Below are 15,444 nucleotides of genomic sequence, written 5' to 3'. Positions count from 1 at the left end.
AGTCTTTTATACTGTTAATCTTTGTTAAATATTAATAAGCCAAATAAATAAAAGGTGATGCTAGGTGAAGGTCAAATTTCATGTTGATTTTTAAATAATGCTATAGACTTCCTTGTACATATATGCAATTTGTTAAGTCTCTTTGTGTGTATATACACGTATATACACACATATATTTATGGTATTCAGCTTTGTTCGGGTATTTTCCCACGTCATTATAGTTGTGCTTTTAAAGTTGTAGCTACGTTTCGGCAGAATCTCATCTGCCATCATCAGGCTTCTGTATAGTGTTCGTCAGAAGCCTGATGATGGCAGATGAGATTCTGCTGAAACGCTGCTACAACTTTAAAAGCACAACTACAATGACGTGGAAAATACCCAACAAGCTGAATCCATACATATAAATACCCGTGAAAACTTAAGAAAACACATATATTTATATATATATATATACAGACACACAAAGAGACTATATATTTGTGTGTGTGTGTGTGTGTGTGTGTGGTGAGTGTGTGTATATATATATATATATATATATATATATATATATATATATATATATATATATATATATATATATACATATATACATACATACATACATACATACATACATACATACATACATACACATATATACATACACACACATCAGTTCAAAAGCTTGGGTTTATCAGCTGCCATCAGCTTCTTCAGTTCTAAGTTCTAACTTTTTTGGATGAGAAACAAAATCTTTTCAAAGAAAATAAACAAGAAGAACATTAATACAGAAAAACCAAGAAAGGCCACACAGTCTTGAGCTGCATCAACAGAGGGGTAGTAACAAGATAAAGAGAATACAGTGAAACCTGTGCAGATCTATACATTGGAGAAACAAAACAATCACTTCACAAACATATTGCATAACATAGGAGAATAATGTAAGAGAACAAACCCATCAGGTCAATATTCAGAAGTCATATGCCTTTGAAAGACTAAGGCCACACTTCTGAAGACAACAAAATCTACATTCTGGACAGAGAGGACTGTTGGTTTGAAAAAGGGTTCAAAGAGGCCATCTATGTTAAAAATTGAACAACCCTCTCTCACAACAGATGGGGAGAAATACAACAGTTCCACCTATCTCCTGTTTACAACACTGTCCTTTCAGCAGTTCCAAAAGGGTTGCACTATCAGGTGATCCCGAAGGCACAAAAAAACCTACAAGTAGCTTCAACGACTCTCAGAGAGAATGCTAATAACCAGATGACTGCAAGGAATATAAATCCATCATTCAGTCAGAACTGAAGAAGCTTCTTGGATGAAACGACTTCAAGGAAAAACAAAGTCCAGATGCCTTTTGAAAAAGCACCTTTGGGACAACCGTGACCTGGATGACTGAGAATCTCCAAAGAAGATCAAGAGAAGTGACAATATGGCTCCCTACCACACTAGTGAAGCCACATTTGGAATATTGCATCCAATTCGGGTCACCACAATACAGAAAAGAACACAAGGCCCTAGAAGAATGCAGAGAAAAGCAACAAATATGACAAGGGGCCTGAAAGATAAATTCTATGAAGAATGGCTGAATAAATTAGGTATGTTTAAATTAACAAAGAGAAGGCAGATGGGAGATATGAAAGCAGTCAGTGGTGGTATGCTACCGGTTCGGACTGGTTTGAACTGATAGTAAAAAAAGCTTCTGACGATCAGCTGAAAGGAGAAAGAAGAGAAAAGTGCAGGATCAGCCCTCCCACCTGCCCCTGAACTTTTCTCTTCTTTATCCTCTCAGCTGATTGGCTCTGCATGTCTCAGTTGGTGCGTGGAAAGCGGTGCGTGCACGTTAGGTGCACATGCACGATCGCCGAATCAGTAGTGGATCAGACAGGATTCCACTGCTGATAGCAGTATTCCTTTTGCATCCCAACTTCGTTTTTTTTCAGATCCTTTCAGGACCCAGACATGGTTCCTTGGCACATGCAGTGTTAAAGGAAATACTTGCTTCTGCAAACCCCAACAGCAAGAAAACAACACACAGCAATTCATTATAGGTAAGGCTCAACTGGGCAAGGCAAATTTCAAAGTCTAGCAGTTCAAAGTCAAGGGGAAGATTTACATGCCAAATCAGGAAAGAGACAAGGTTGTTGATAGTCAACAAACCAGGGTTTCAAACAGCTCGATTCCGAGAGCCAAGACAGGCAAGATGCTGGAGTTGTTTCTAGCAGGAGAATCATTCTTCCCATGGCAAATTAAATACTTTCTCTGCTCAATAGGCCCAACTACAGTCAAGCCTTGCTGGTTGCTGGTGAATTCAGCATCTTGCTGCTTGCTCATGAGTTACACGCTTCAGTGAGATGCAGAATCCCAGAAAGAATCAACCAAGTGCCTAGAGTAGAGGTATCCAGACTTGGCAACTTAAGAGTTGTGGATTTCAACTCCCAGAATTCCTCAGCTGAGGAATTCTGGGAGTTGAAGTCCACAAGTCTTAAAGTTTCCAAGTTTGGAGACCCCTGGCCTAGAGCAACTTAAGTTGCAACTGAATCAGATCCCAAGGACAAGCTGGATCTTGGTGCACCTTATGACTTGGTCAGAATCAAAAGTGAATGGAAGACTGCATTCTCAACCAGGTTTGGCCATTTGGAATACTGAATGATGCTCTTTAGCCTATTCAACACAACTATTGTCTTTCAAGGATTTTTAGAGGTTATTTATTATTACCTTTTTTTAGGGCTGAGAAAAAGTTTCACCCAGCTGGCTAGGTACCCAAAACTGGACTAGAACTCCCAGTTTCTGGCCTGTTGCCTCAACCACTAACACCAAACTGGTTCTCTACTATTCTTTCCACTTGTATAATAAAACTACAAAACAGTAGATCAAGGGGGGGAAATTACTCCAACTAGTTTAAGTATTGTTTAATTTATTTTATCATAAAATCATTAGTTTTTGGGTGGATTCATTTTTGAGTTGGGGTGATTGGTTATAGCTTCATAAATAGTTCATTCATTTTTAAAGTTTCACTTGTTTGTGTTGGTCACTTGTAACAAAGGATTGACATGTGTTTTCAACAACTTTGTGTATTTTCCATGTAAATTTCCGTATTGCAGCTAGTCCTCAATTTATAATAGACAACACACACACACCCCGCAAAGCTACGTACAACATGTTTCCAAAGTTCCAACAACTGCTGCCTTGGTCACATAGCCACATTTGGGGTTCTCAGTAGCTTACTTCTGGTTTTTAACAAAAGTGCACTATAGTAAACAATGGATTTGCTCAAGAACTGGGATGTAAACACTATGGTGACAAGAAAAAAAGTATAAAAATCTGATCAATCATGTGATGACTTGTTTTATGTCCATCACAACGTACGACCACAAAGGTCCATTATGGCTATAAATTGAGGATTACCTGCACGTTTGGGGGATAGGCTCATGGCCAGAATGTTAGGGTAAAAAGAAACTATGGTGTTTTAGAGATGAACATTTATGATCTAGACAGATTGGTACCATCGCTTGGACTTAACTTCAGCACCAAAATTAAACCAATTGCTTTTATCCCTAAAAACAGCATGGTTGGAAGACTCTGGTTTAAGCAGCTGGGTTTAGCCCAAATGAAGTTGTTTTTACAATCTGAAGCAGGGTCAATGAAATTACATCAATGGAAAACATTCAGCAGTTTGCTGGAACTGGCCCTGATAATAAGCCATCAATTAATTAATTAGTTTCTTTCTTTCTTTCTTTCTTTCTTTCTTTCTTTCTTTCTTTCTTTCTTTCTTTCTTTCTTTCTTTCTTTCTTTCTTTCTTTCTTTCTTTCTTTCTTTCTTTCTTTCTTTCTTTCTTCCTTCCTTCCTTCCTTCCTTCCTTCCTTCCTTCCTTCCTTCCTTCCTTCCTTCCTTTCTCTTTCTTTCCCTCCCTCCTTCCTTCATTCCTTCTGAACTGATTTTGCTGAAAGCCTACTTGAAAGTGAAACAAGGATGAATTTCAAGGCTGAATAGATAAGCAACTTTCTCACACCAAAATAACTCTCCTCCCCTGCAGTGCATATTAACCAGTGTAGCTTTCACTGCATTATTAAAAGACAGCTTCCTTGTGAAAATGTAAAATGTTTAATAATTCTAGTTTTAGTTGTTATACAGTTGATGGCATTAAAGACTGCAGTGGAGATTACTCATATTGCTCATAATAAATGAGCTTTACTTTGGTGTTAAAGGGGTTCTTCTCCTCTAATCTGACCCGTTTTCTGGGGTTGCACATCATGCTGGAGCTAGAAATAAACTTGTTTAGCTATGTTGGGCTTATAGTATATAATCCAAAGAAGAACGGATGCAGTTGATGGATTAATCTAACTCATAGGGCTTTTGATTGTGGCACAGGGTGAGGGTTTGAGCGACGCGTGGTGCCCGCTGGGTGCGCCGGCTGGTGGGCGGGCCTCCCGGTGCCGTGACTTATTTTTTATGCGCGTCAAGCGGGACCAATAGGCGTAAGATGGTCCCGCCAAAATAGGGGGGGGGGATTTTTTCCTGCCGGCGGGCTTTCCGCCGGGGGGAGGCCGCAGGGCCCTCATGGTTTTTTTTTCAGGCCTTCCTCGCTGAGGCCTCAAATTTAAGGCGGCGTTGCGGCTCCCCCTCGCCTCTTCGGCGCTCTGCCTGGGTGCCGCTCCCCCCTGTCGCCGGGTGGTCTGGCGGCCGGCGCCAGGGCGAGAGACGCTTTGCGAACGATACGGCGCCCCTGGGCGCGGGCGGCGGCCGGGCCCCCCCGCGGCGTGCGCCCTTTATAGTCTGCGTCAAGCGGCCGGAGTAATGGGGGGAGGGGGGGGGGGCCGCGGAATGGGCCGGGAGGGCAGGGCAAGGTGCTTTCCTTCACTTTTGTTTACTTAGCTTTTGTTCACTTTGTGACTAAAGGAAGTAAATTCTCATAGCTATTAAGAAATAAAACACATAGCACTGGTTCCAAATCTTCTTTGTACTTGAGGAAATAGGGCGTAGGCCATTGATTTTTTTAAATTCCTATGTATGGGTTGTGCATGATCGTAATACGGAAGAATTGTCTTTGGCCTTAGCAGAAAATTCCCCTTTCTCTGAAGCAGAAATGTTTCTTTGCTCCAGTTAATTTTAAGGGCACAAAGATAAGCAACACCCTCTTACCGTGTCTTACAGTATTTGCCAGTTATTGGCAAGAAAAGGAACAGAATAAAGAATTAAATTCTTTGAAGTGCTGGGAATACATTTGAGCTTACAAGATTTTTCAGCGGCAGCTACATTTCTTCATTTGTTCATTTTGCATGCTGAGGACTATGTCCAAAGACTGCATTGTTCAGAAAGTTGCATATTTATAGCAGTTCAACTTACAAAATGATAACAAATTCTGGTAATAATGACAAATGAATTGTGAGCCACCCAGAGTCCTTGGCTGAGATGGGAGATTTCTATAGAAATCAAATCAGATCAATCAATCAAAATAAAAATGAGAAACTTCCTTTTAGTTCTCCCTTCTGTCATTATATAAGAGCCTTGGTGGCACAGTGCAGTACTGCAAGCTACTCCTGTTGCAATTTGGCAGATCGAATCCCACCAGGCTCAAGGCTGACTCAGCCTTCCATCCTTCCAAGGTGGGTAAAATGAGGACCCAAATTGTTGGGGGCAATATGCTGACTCTGTAAACCACTTTGAGAGGGCTGTAAAGGACTATAAAGTGGTATATAAGTCTAAGTGCTATTGCTATTATCCAACTAGACCACAAAGGCTCTTAGGAAGGTGAGCCAAGAAGTGAAATGTTAAGCAGCTTCTTAGTTATTTTTCCTCAAACCTAAATTGATATTTTGCTTCTATTTTTTGCTAGAGATTTCTTGGATTTCCCCCCTTTTTTCTCTCCCCTCCAATACTTTAGCAATCTCTCCACTTTCAGAAGAGAGGGTGGGAGCATCACAAGCGATCTATACTTGACCCATTTTTGTCCCCACTTCCAAAGACCAGAGAGATAGGGGAGGAAGATATTACCAGAGACTAAATAGACAAAATGGGGAGTACACTGGGCTTTTTTTTTGTGTAGCATACAGTTAGCCCTTGACTTACAATCACAGTTAAGCCCCAAATATATGTTGCTAAGTGAGACATTTGTTAAGTGACTTTTGCCCCATTTTTACAACTTTTCTTGCTATATTTGTTAGTTGCAGTTGTTAAGTTAGTCACCCAGTTGTTAAGTGAATACAGTGTGATGACCCGGAGTGTAACACAAACATAACAAAATCCAAAATGTAAATAAATGTCCTTTAATGCCTCCAACTTGGCCTCACTGTTCAATAATTCTCAGTTGGAGGTAAAACTTCCTCAAAAATAGTCTTCAAAAGAAAGTAATACAGTCTGAACTTAATGAGCAGATAGAGGTGAAATTAAAAACCAAAACAAACTACAATGAAGGAAATTCCACAACAGACCAGGATAAGTAATTACCAACTTCAAGGAGATAACAAGGATGCCAATCAAGATAACTTCAGCCCATAATAAAACATGCTTTGCTTCTGGCAATGCTGTGTTTTAACCATCTCTCTTATATACTGTTCTCCCCAGCTGCAACCAATGAGGGGGATCATGGCCACTTCTTCTCTTGTAAGCCAAGTTGTTTCCTTCTCCATTCCCCCCTGTGTGTTCTAGGATGCAGAGGGGATGGGCCTGGTTCTTCCTCTGACTGGCCAGCCGGCCTCTGCCCTTCCCCAGCCTCCTCCACAACCTCTGGAGCCACACCTCCACTCCCTGTTCCTCCTCTCCCTCAGAGTCGACTCTAACAAGGGCATGACATACAACTTCCCCATTGATTTTGCTTGGCAAAAGGTTGTAAAAGGGGATCACATGACCCCAGGACACTGCAACTGTCATAAGTATGAGCCAGTGGTCAAGCATTTGAATTTTGATCAGGTGATCATGGAGATGCTGCAATGGCTGTAAGTGTGAAAAATGGTCATAAGTCACTTTTTTCAGTGCCCTTGAATGATCACTAAACCATTGTAAGTTGTGGTTTACCTGTACTCAGGAATACTTGCACCAATCCTTTTCTTTATGTGTATGTTTCCTATTATTTGCTTGCTAACTCTTTTGTAATCCCTTCTTCTCCACTCTCTCCATTCTACAGAAGAAGAAGAAATAGATCAGGTCAAGAAGAAAAAATAGATCAGGTCAAGACAATGTATGCTGAGTGTAACAGTGATCATGTGACTCAGGGACTCTATGAAGGTCATAGAGTCACAAAGTTACTTTTCCAGCCCTGTCGTAACTTTGAATGGTCACTGTGTGAGGCTCGATACAGCTTTAAAACCTTCCTTAGCCACATAACGTGTTGAAGGACTTTAGGCTAATCCTTCACTCTTAAACTGGCTGAGCAAGATAAAATTGGGGAAGACAGAGAGAAAATAGGTTAGGACTATGTGAATCTTCACTGGGTGGATAAATCTGAATCACTAAAAGCAGATCTACAAAGCAAAGCAGTGGGATACATTGAGTTAACAGAGAAGCCATACAACTTTAGTTGTTTCTCTGACACTTTGATCATCTTTGCATGTGTACATAAGTCATTTGCCTGGAAATGAATCAGACTAGCCTCTCCCCATTCCCCCTCCCCACACTTTTCAAGACAGAGCAATGTTGATTCTGATGCTTCATTTTGAGCACCAAGTTGGATTGTATCTTTTTAATATGGTCTTGATGCACCTAGTTTATATGCCTCTTTGAATATTTTTATTGGGGACAGACTGTCAAACACCCTTTCTGTGCTCTTTATTCTGCTTTTAGACATTCAGAACCTTTCAGTGTCGAAATATATTGCATCTTGCTAGCTGTTGCCATTTTAATACTTTGCATAGCTCATTTTGTTTTACAGTTAAAACAGCGTAACTATTATCTTGCAAACAATACATGTTCCTTCCAGCTTTTGCATAGAGTCTCATTCCTTGGCACCTGACAGCCTTGAAGTGAAAGAGGAAGCCTGTCCGAAGTTCAAGCAATTAAGGTGTTTTTCATACAATGCCAGCAAATGGAAATTGGTTCTTATCAGCATGCAGCCATAAAAGCTAGTCGATAACCACAGCAAAAATAGTTGCCCGTACTCCTTTTCAAGGACTGGAGATTGCTACACCTGTGACCATCCTTCACTGTGAAAACATTACCATGCAATATATCAGCTTTGTTATGAATGTCAAGGCTCTAAGTGTTTTTCTACCCAGCTGACCTCAGACTTTTACTGGGAAGGAAGAAGAGATAAGAATGCACTGGGATAGATACCCTAGAATCTGCTCCCTCTCTCAAGGAATGTAATCAGTGAGTCGCTAATAGGTGCCAATTGGCAATCTCTCAAGTATTCCATTCTTCAGGATAACATCAGTGCAATCCAGCCTAAAGGCAAACATATAATACTGTATTTATATAAGCAAGCACATATTTATGTAATTGATTCAATCTGAATTCTTATTCCAGCTCAGCATACTTTCATGCTTGGAGAGACTTAATGAACAAAGGGCAGAACCAGTGGTGGGATTCAATTTTTTTTTACCTGCTGGTTCTATGGGAGTGGCTTGGTGGGCGTGGCTTGACTTGGTGGGCCTGGCTTGGTGGGAAGGATACTGTAAAATCTCCATTCCCACCAGTGGTGGGATTCAAATTTTTTTACTACCGGTTCTGTGGGTGTGGCTTGGCGGGCCTGGCAGGGGAAGGATACTGTAAAATGTCCAGTCAGAGGTGGTAGTTGCCGGTTCTCCGAACTACTCAAAATTTCCACTATCGGTTCTCCAGAACTGGTCAGAAACTGCTGGATACCATCTCTGATTCCCACCCCACTCCAGGGGAAGGATACTGTAAAATTTCCATTCCCTCCCCATCCCACTAACCTGCTCTCCAGCTCCATTCTCCTGTACAGGGCAACAAAAGAAGACCCAGCTGATCAGCTGGGATTTGGGAGGCAGAGAATAGATGGGGGCGGGCCAGTGAGAGGTGGTATTTGCTGGTTCTCCGAACTACTCAAAATTTCTGGAGAACCAGTCAGAACCTGGTGAATAGCACCTCTGGGCAAAACCAGCAAGGAAGGGTCAGAAGTAGAATATATTGCACATCTGTGGGTCTCAAAAGCTGCTTGATAATGTAAAATTCGGTCCTGGCATTGCTCTTAAGAAACTGAAGTATTCACTTAAACATGTACACCTGCATTTGAACATCAAGTAGCCAGCCGTTATTCGGGATGAATTATTTGTGGAGGAAGAATGTAAATAAGGGAGTACATAGGAATGCTTTCTAAGAATAAAAACCCAGAAAGATCCAAAGTTGGTCCTTTGTCATTTTTTTCCAAAATCAGCAACGTTGAATTGAAGTCTACTCATCTTAACGTTGCCAAGCTTGAAAAATACTGTCCTATATTCACCATGAAAACAAATTCATAGGAACATCTTTCACAATACAATCACAAATAGGACCAGATTTTTCAGTGCTAAATAAGACAGTTGTTAAATGAATCATATCTGATTTTATTACTTTTGTCATAGTTATTAAGCAAATCACTATTGTTGTTATGTGAATCACACCATTGTTAAGTGATTCCGACTTCCCCCATTGAGGTTGCTTGTCAGAACTTGGTCTGGAATGTTGCAAATGACAATCAAATGACTCCAGGATTCTGCAACCATCATTAAATACATGCCAGTAACACCTATCCAAATTTTGATCATGTGACCATGGGGATGCTGCTACATTCATAGGTGTAAGTTGTAACTCACTTTTTTCAATACCACTGTAACTTTGAAAGGTTGATAAATTTATGTCTGTACATTGTAGACTTCTTGCACTGTTTTTATCCCTACAATCATTCCTTATGTGGCTTCAGAGAAGAAACCCATTTATCTCAGAAAAAGAAGGTTCTAGCCACTCTTACATTTGCATACTTAAAAATACTTGTAGACATTGGCATATGTGACTTATTTACCCATTAGTGGGAATGTATAAACAAGACATCTGTTTTTACCTCTAAAAATGCAAAGTAAATTCAAATACATTATTGCAGGAAATGTGAAAACCTCCATGGGTGGGAAACAAGATATGTTGTTCAATGTCTACTTAAAGGGATCAATTTCACCTGCTAAAGCCATGATGGCACAGTGGTTAGAGTGCAGTACTGCAGGCTACTTCTGCTGACTGCTGGCTGCCTGCAATTTGGCAGTTCAAATCTCACCAGGCTCAAGGTTGACACAGCCTTCCATTGTTCCGAGGTCAGTAAATTGAGGACCCAGATTGTTGGGGGCCATATGCTGACTCTGTAAACTGCTTAGAGAGGGCTGTAAAAGCATTGTGAAGTGGTATATAAGTCTAAGTGCTATTGCTAAATAGCCAGAGAAACAAAGTTGTATTGTTCCTATATTGCATCCTTGCAATATACAACCAATATACATACAAACAGGAACTTACAATGTATTAAACCAGAAATCTTCAAGATTTTCCAAAAAGTAAGAACAGTTGGCCATGTTTCTTATTCTACATTCTTTTTGTGGGGGAACAGTAAAGTATCCAGTACAGTAACATAAAATAAAATGAAGTGCCATTATATTGAGGGCACTAGTTTTAAAGGATTAAATATGAAGTTGATAGAACAAACAACACAGATGTGCATTTTGCAAGCCATCAAATTTATTGGGTAATACAAAGTGGTGCTCTGAAATCCAGAGATCAATAGCTTTTAATTCAATCTGGTGACAAGACTCTTGATCCGTAGATCTATCTGACAGGGACGTTCAGGTTGCTGAAAGACACAATAGAAAATGATGTTATGCAAAATTGGCATCTTCTGACTTGGACTACAACTTTTTCCAACCTGGCTCCTACTGTTTGGAACAGACTCGCCCTTAATATCCATAAATGTGTTTGTTTTCTGTACTAAAAAAGAGAGAGAGGAAATTAAGCTTAAAGCTTTAGTTTACTGTTACTAAACTTTAGTTAAATTCCTTAACTAAAACACTGCAGAAATGATTGCAGTTAAATCTCATTACAATCACTTTTCCTTTCAGAAGGTGACTAGTGGGGTAGGCTTTCAACACTTCTTTCCAGGGGTGGGCTGCCACCGGTTCTCCCCAGTTTGGATGAACCCATAGCTAACCAGTAGCTAATTTTATGGCCGGTTCAGTGAACCAACAAATCCCACCACTGGCTGGCCCCGCCCAGCCCCCCTCCCAGGAGTCTCCATGTGGCCTGTTCTGGATCCCAGGTAGGTGCAGGGCCCACACGGAGGCTCGGGGAGGGTGAAAAACAGGCCACCTGGTGGCTCTGGAAGCCAGAAACAGGCCCATTTCCAGCCTCCAGAGGGCCTCTGGAGCAGGGGAGGCCGTTTTCACCCTCCTGGAGCTCAAGGAAAGCCTCCAGAGCCTGGGGAGGGTGAAAACAGCCCCCCCACCATGGTGCAGGAGGCCAACTAGTCCATGCCCCACTCAACAACCAGGCAGAGAACCAGTTGCTAAAATTTTTGAATCCCACCTCTCCATCTTTCCAACGAATGGTGTACAGGTGATGGGACGCTGAATTTTACTTTCATTGTATCTAATCACAAAACATTTTGAATGCATGGCTTCAAGTTCCTGTCAGTCCAGGGACTCTTTTTCTCTGCTCCTCTTTTCCCTTAACTGGAAGACTAGGCTCTTCTGTAATGGGATCTGGGAATAATCTTGGGAGACAGGAGGAATCACTGGGACCTAGGCTATGATCTGAGAAGAGACATCTGAGCCTAAAGGAAGGATAAAAGTGTATGAAGGGCCGCTCCCCAGGGGTGGGATTCTACCAGTTCAGACCGGTTCAGGTGAATCGGTACTTCCAGTGATCATTTGGCCCCTCCCACTTACCCCTGCCCTAGTCTATCTTTTATTTCTGTGCTTTGCAGCTCAGCAGATTCATGCGGATTGCCGCGCCTCAGCTGTTTTACTCACCTGGGCGGCAGTAGAAAGTAAGTATTAGAGCTGAAAATGGGTGGTTTTCAAATGCTGCACACACACACACACACACTCACCAAACCAGTTGTTACACTGGTTGAATCCCACCCCTGCCCCTCCCTAGTCCTCTGCAAAATTAAAGCAGAAGAGAGGGCTTTCAGACTTGCAAGATTCTGTTACATAATTTAGTTGGGATTTTTAGATTCCAAAAATTATTATACAAAGTAATAGTGATTGTATACTGCTCAAAGCTTGGATAGAAGTTCTGACTTTTAAAGACAGAAAGACATGGGGCCTAACTATTTGATTTCTTTTCTTATATAGACTTCTCCTATAGAAGAGAATATACAGCATATAGCTCAGGGCTGAACTGCCCTATTTTAGTAGGACAATATCCTGCAACATTTTGTATCAAGTCCTATTATGGAAGAACCAGCATGATCTAATGCAGTCTTTCTCAACTTCAGGAGCTATAAGTAGTGTGGATGTCAACTTCTGTACTGGCTGAGGAATTCTGGGAGTTGAACATACATCTTAAAGTTGCCCAGATTGAGAAACACTGGTCTAATAGTTCAGGTGTTGGGCTAGGGCTGAATGGAATCAGATTCTAGTTGACCCTGGGCTACCGATATTCCCTGGATGACTTTGGGGTTCTTGAGCCCAATCTACTTCAAAGGGTTGCTCTTGGGGGGAATAAATGGAGGGGGGGAGCATTATCTTTGTTATCTTGAAGTTCTGAGGGAAAGTTTGGATACAGCTCTGACAAATAAACAATACATGCTTGTAATAGTAAGAATAGTTGGAACTGACTAAAATACTTTTCAAATCAAGCCATCATCTGTCCTATTTGGAAATCATTCCCAACATATTTTAAATCCAATCTATGACCACCACCACCCATATGCTCACACAACTAGTGATGGAATAGCAACTGAAAGCAAGCAAGTTCTGCCTTTCTCTGAGTCAGTCAGCTGAATTCGGAGAAGACATTCTCCATTCCCTCCTGTTACAGGAAATTCTAAATTACCAAATAGTCCTTCCTTCCTTCCTTCCTTCCTTCCTTCCTTCCTTCCTTCCTTCCTTCCTTCCTCCCTCCCTCCCTCCCTCCCTCCCTCCCTCCCTCCCTCCCTCCCTCCTGACATAACCAGCAAAATCTTCACAGTTTCAACTCTCCATGTGGATATTCTGCTTCCAGAAATATTAAATCCAGGATATCCCATAGTCTTATATTAAAATAGTACCATATTCATTATACACACTGAGAAGTTACAAACCTGTTGGTAGTCTTCTGTAATCAACAATGGCCCTGTTCTACACTTGTTCCAGGACATGATTTGCCATCAGATCCAGGTGCAGGGTTATTACACTGTCTTGTCCGCTGACGTTCTCTATTCTGACACATGGACCAGCTAGACCAGCAGTTCCAGTTCCCATCAATGACAGTTTGAACTGGATCAGGAACAAGAAATAATTTGTCTAACTTCAGAACATTCAGAATTTTAGAAATAACTTTGTCTTCCTTCAGAATCTCACAATCATCATATAGCATAAAAGAGCCATGGTGGCGCAATGGTTAGAATGCAGTACTGTGGGCTACTTGACTGCCGGCTATCTGCAATTTGGCAGTTCGAATCTCATCAGGCTCAAGTTTGACTCAGCCTTTCATCCTTCCAAGGTTGTTAAAATGAGGACCCAGATTGTTGGGGGCAATAGGCTGATTCCGTAAAACCACTTAGAGAGGGCTGTAAAGCACTGTGAAGTGATATATAAGTCTAAGTGCTATTGCTATGGCTATATCTTTATTGTACATTATTGGGTATTTGGGCTAACTATATTGCAAAAATCCAAATCAACCAATCCTGTTTTTTAAAATAAACATTAACAATGCACTGTCTAATTACATTCGAACTGTTGTATAGACCTGTAGTCACAGTTGCAAATCCTACTCAGTTAAAAATAATTGGTAATATTTTCTGATTTGGAATGGATGATTTTGGTTTTACTTTTACTTATTGGGTTATGGGTTTTATTTAGTGTAATAGCCTCTATTATGTTTTATTTGTTAATAATATACTTTTCTAGGGGCCGTTACTTGCAGTGGAAAATTACTATTATCTTTCTGCTCTTATTGTGTCTATAGTTAGTCAACCAGTAATCCTTTTCAAAATGACTTGCCCCATGCTGAGAAAGAAAGAATCTCAACAACATGTAAGAACTATTGTGAAGAATTTTCTAGGCACCGGTCAGTTGCTCCAAGTTTGACTTAAAACGGGCAGTGGCAGTTAAATTGACTGAGACATGGTCTTGCCCTAATTTCTTGGAAGAATCTGATCCTGTAATTCTTTTGAGCGTAGACAGGGTTCTCAGGGCTATAAATCCAAGCACCTGTATATTAGATTCATGTCCCTCTAGATTAGTTAAGATCTCCCAAGAAGTCACATATGCTTGGACCTGAGCTATGGTGAAATCATCCCTAATGGACAGGGTATTTCCATCAACCTTGGAGGAAGAGGTGGTATACTCCCTCTTGAAGAAACCATAAGCAAACATTATGGGTCAGGCCAATATGTGAAGCATCTATTTGAATCTCCCCCTTGAGTCTGGGCCTCCAGAGTGCTCATAAATTCCTATTGGTCCCCTTCATCTTATTCATTAATTCTTAATTTTTATCTCTGCCTTCCAATCCTAACTTCCCTGTGATACTGTTTGCAACCTTCCCAGCCAGCACTCGATGAACAAAGTCAACGGAAGAAGGTGAATTTCTTTAACAACTGCATCATAAAATCTGTTGGGATTTAAGCAACTAGCTTGCTTAACAATATAAATTCTTCTCCCAGTTGGGGTCATAAGTTGAGAACTGCATAACTCTTTTCATTTCAGACAACAGGATGGGTTAACTCGACATAATTAAGCTTTGTACATGTTGTATAGGTTTGGTATATTTTTAAATAACACTGTAGAACCAAGAGAGCCATTAAAACATATGGTAAGTCACTGAACAACTTCTAACCTGGTATGAAACGTGACTTGGGTATTTCACAGGCATCTCCCTTGTAAAATGGATTGCAGGCACATTCACACTTCCCTTCTATCAGCATCGCCGTCCCACCATGTAGACAAGGTTTGCATTTGCATGCGCTGTATTCAGCCACATAATCCTCTACAGCTCTGTCCAGATTTACTTTCTTTATTCGGGAGTCTGGGATTTTCAGTGGTACAAGTTCCGAAATCGGGGTTAGCTGCAGAAATATTTAACCACATGCATGTGTGCACTTTTTCAGTTTAAATAATAATTTATCATTATTATGAGGTTCTGTACATAAAGAAAATACTGTCTACAGCACTTCATCCTGAGAAGATCCATGTTCTCCTGCAGTTATGCTTACCTCTCCTCAGTAATTGATTCTTTCAAATACAGATTTTAGTTATTCATTTTACTACAGCTCCCTCATTAATAGGTGTAAAGTGTTAATCTTTCTATCTAATTCCCAGTTATTCTTTCATGATATTAGAGATGTC

General features: G+C 40.8%; 1 protein-coding gene across 2 annotated transcripts in view; it reads right to left on the bottom strand.

The window, feature by feature from the left end:
* Positions 1 to 10,614: 10,614 nt before the first annotated feature.
* The window catches only part of LOC113411394 (complement component C9-like), a 35,141-nt gene continuing 30,311 nt past the window's right edge, over positions 10,615 to 15,444 (bottom strand). The window contains exons 10-12 of one of the 2 annotated variants that reach the window (XM_087958488.1): positions 14,936 to 15,164; positions 13,200 to 13,374; positions 10,615 to 10,882 (exon numbers count right to left, since the gene is read on the bottom strand). In XM_087958488.1, the coding sequence (XP_087814614.1) occupies positions 13,220 to 13,374; positions 14,936 to 15,164 (384 nt within the window). In that variant the 3' untranslated portion in view covers positions 10,615 to 10,882; positions 13,200 to 13,219. The remainder of the gene's footprint in view (positions 10,883 to 13,199; positions 13,375 to 14,935; positions 15,165 to 15,444) is intronic. The other variant, XM_026666431.2, reaches the window with a different exon arrangement.

Source organism: Notechis scutatus, chromosome 2 (genome assembly GCF_049901735.1).
Source record: "Notechis scutatus isolate UNSWTSFEM ecotype Mainland chromosome 2, rNotScu1.2, whole genome shotgun sequence".
Taxonomy (NCBI): domain Eukaryota; kingdom Metazoa; phylum Chordata; class Lepidosauria; order Squamata; family Elapidae; genus Notechis; species Notechis scutatus.
The sequence above is the reverse complement of the archived record's forward strand: the minus strand, read 5'-3'. Positions and strand labels throughout refer to the sequence as shown.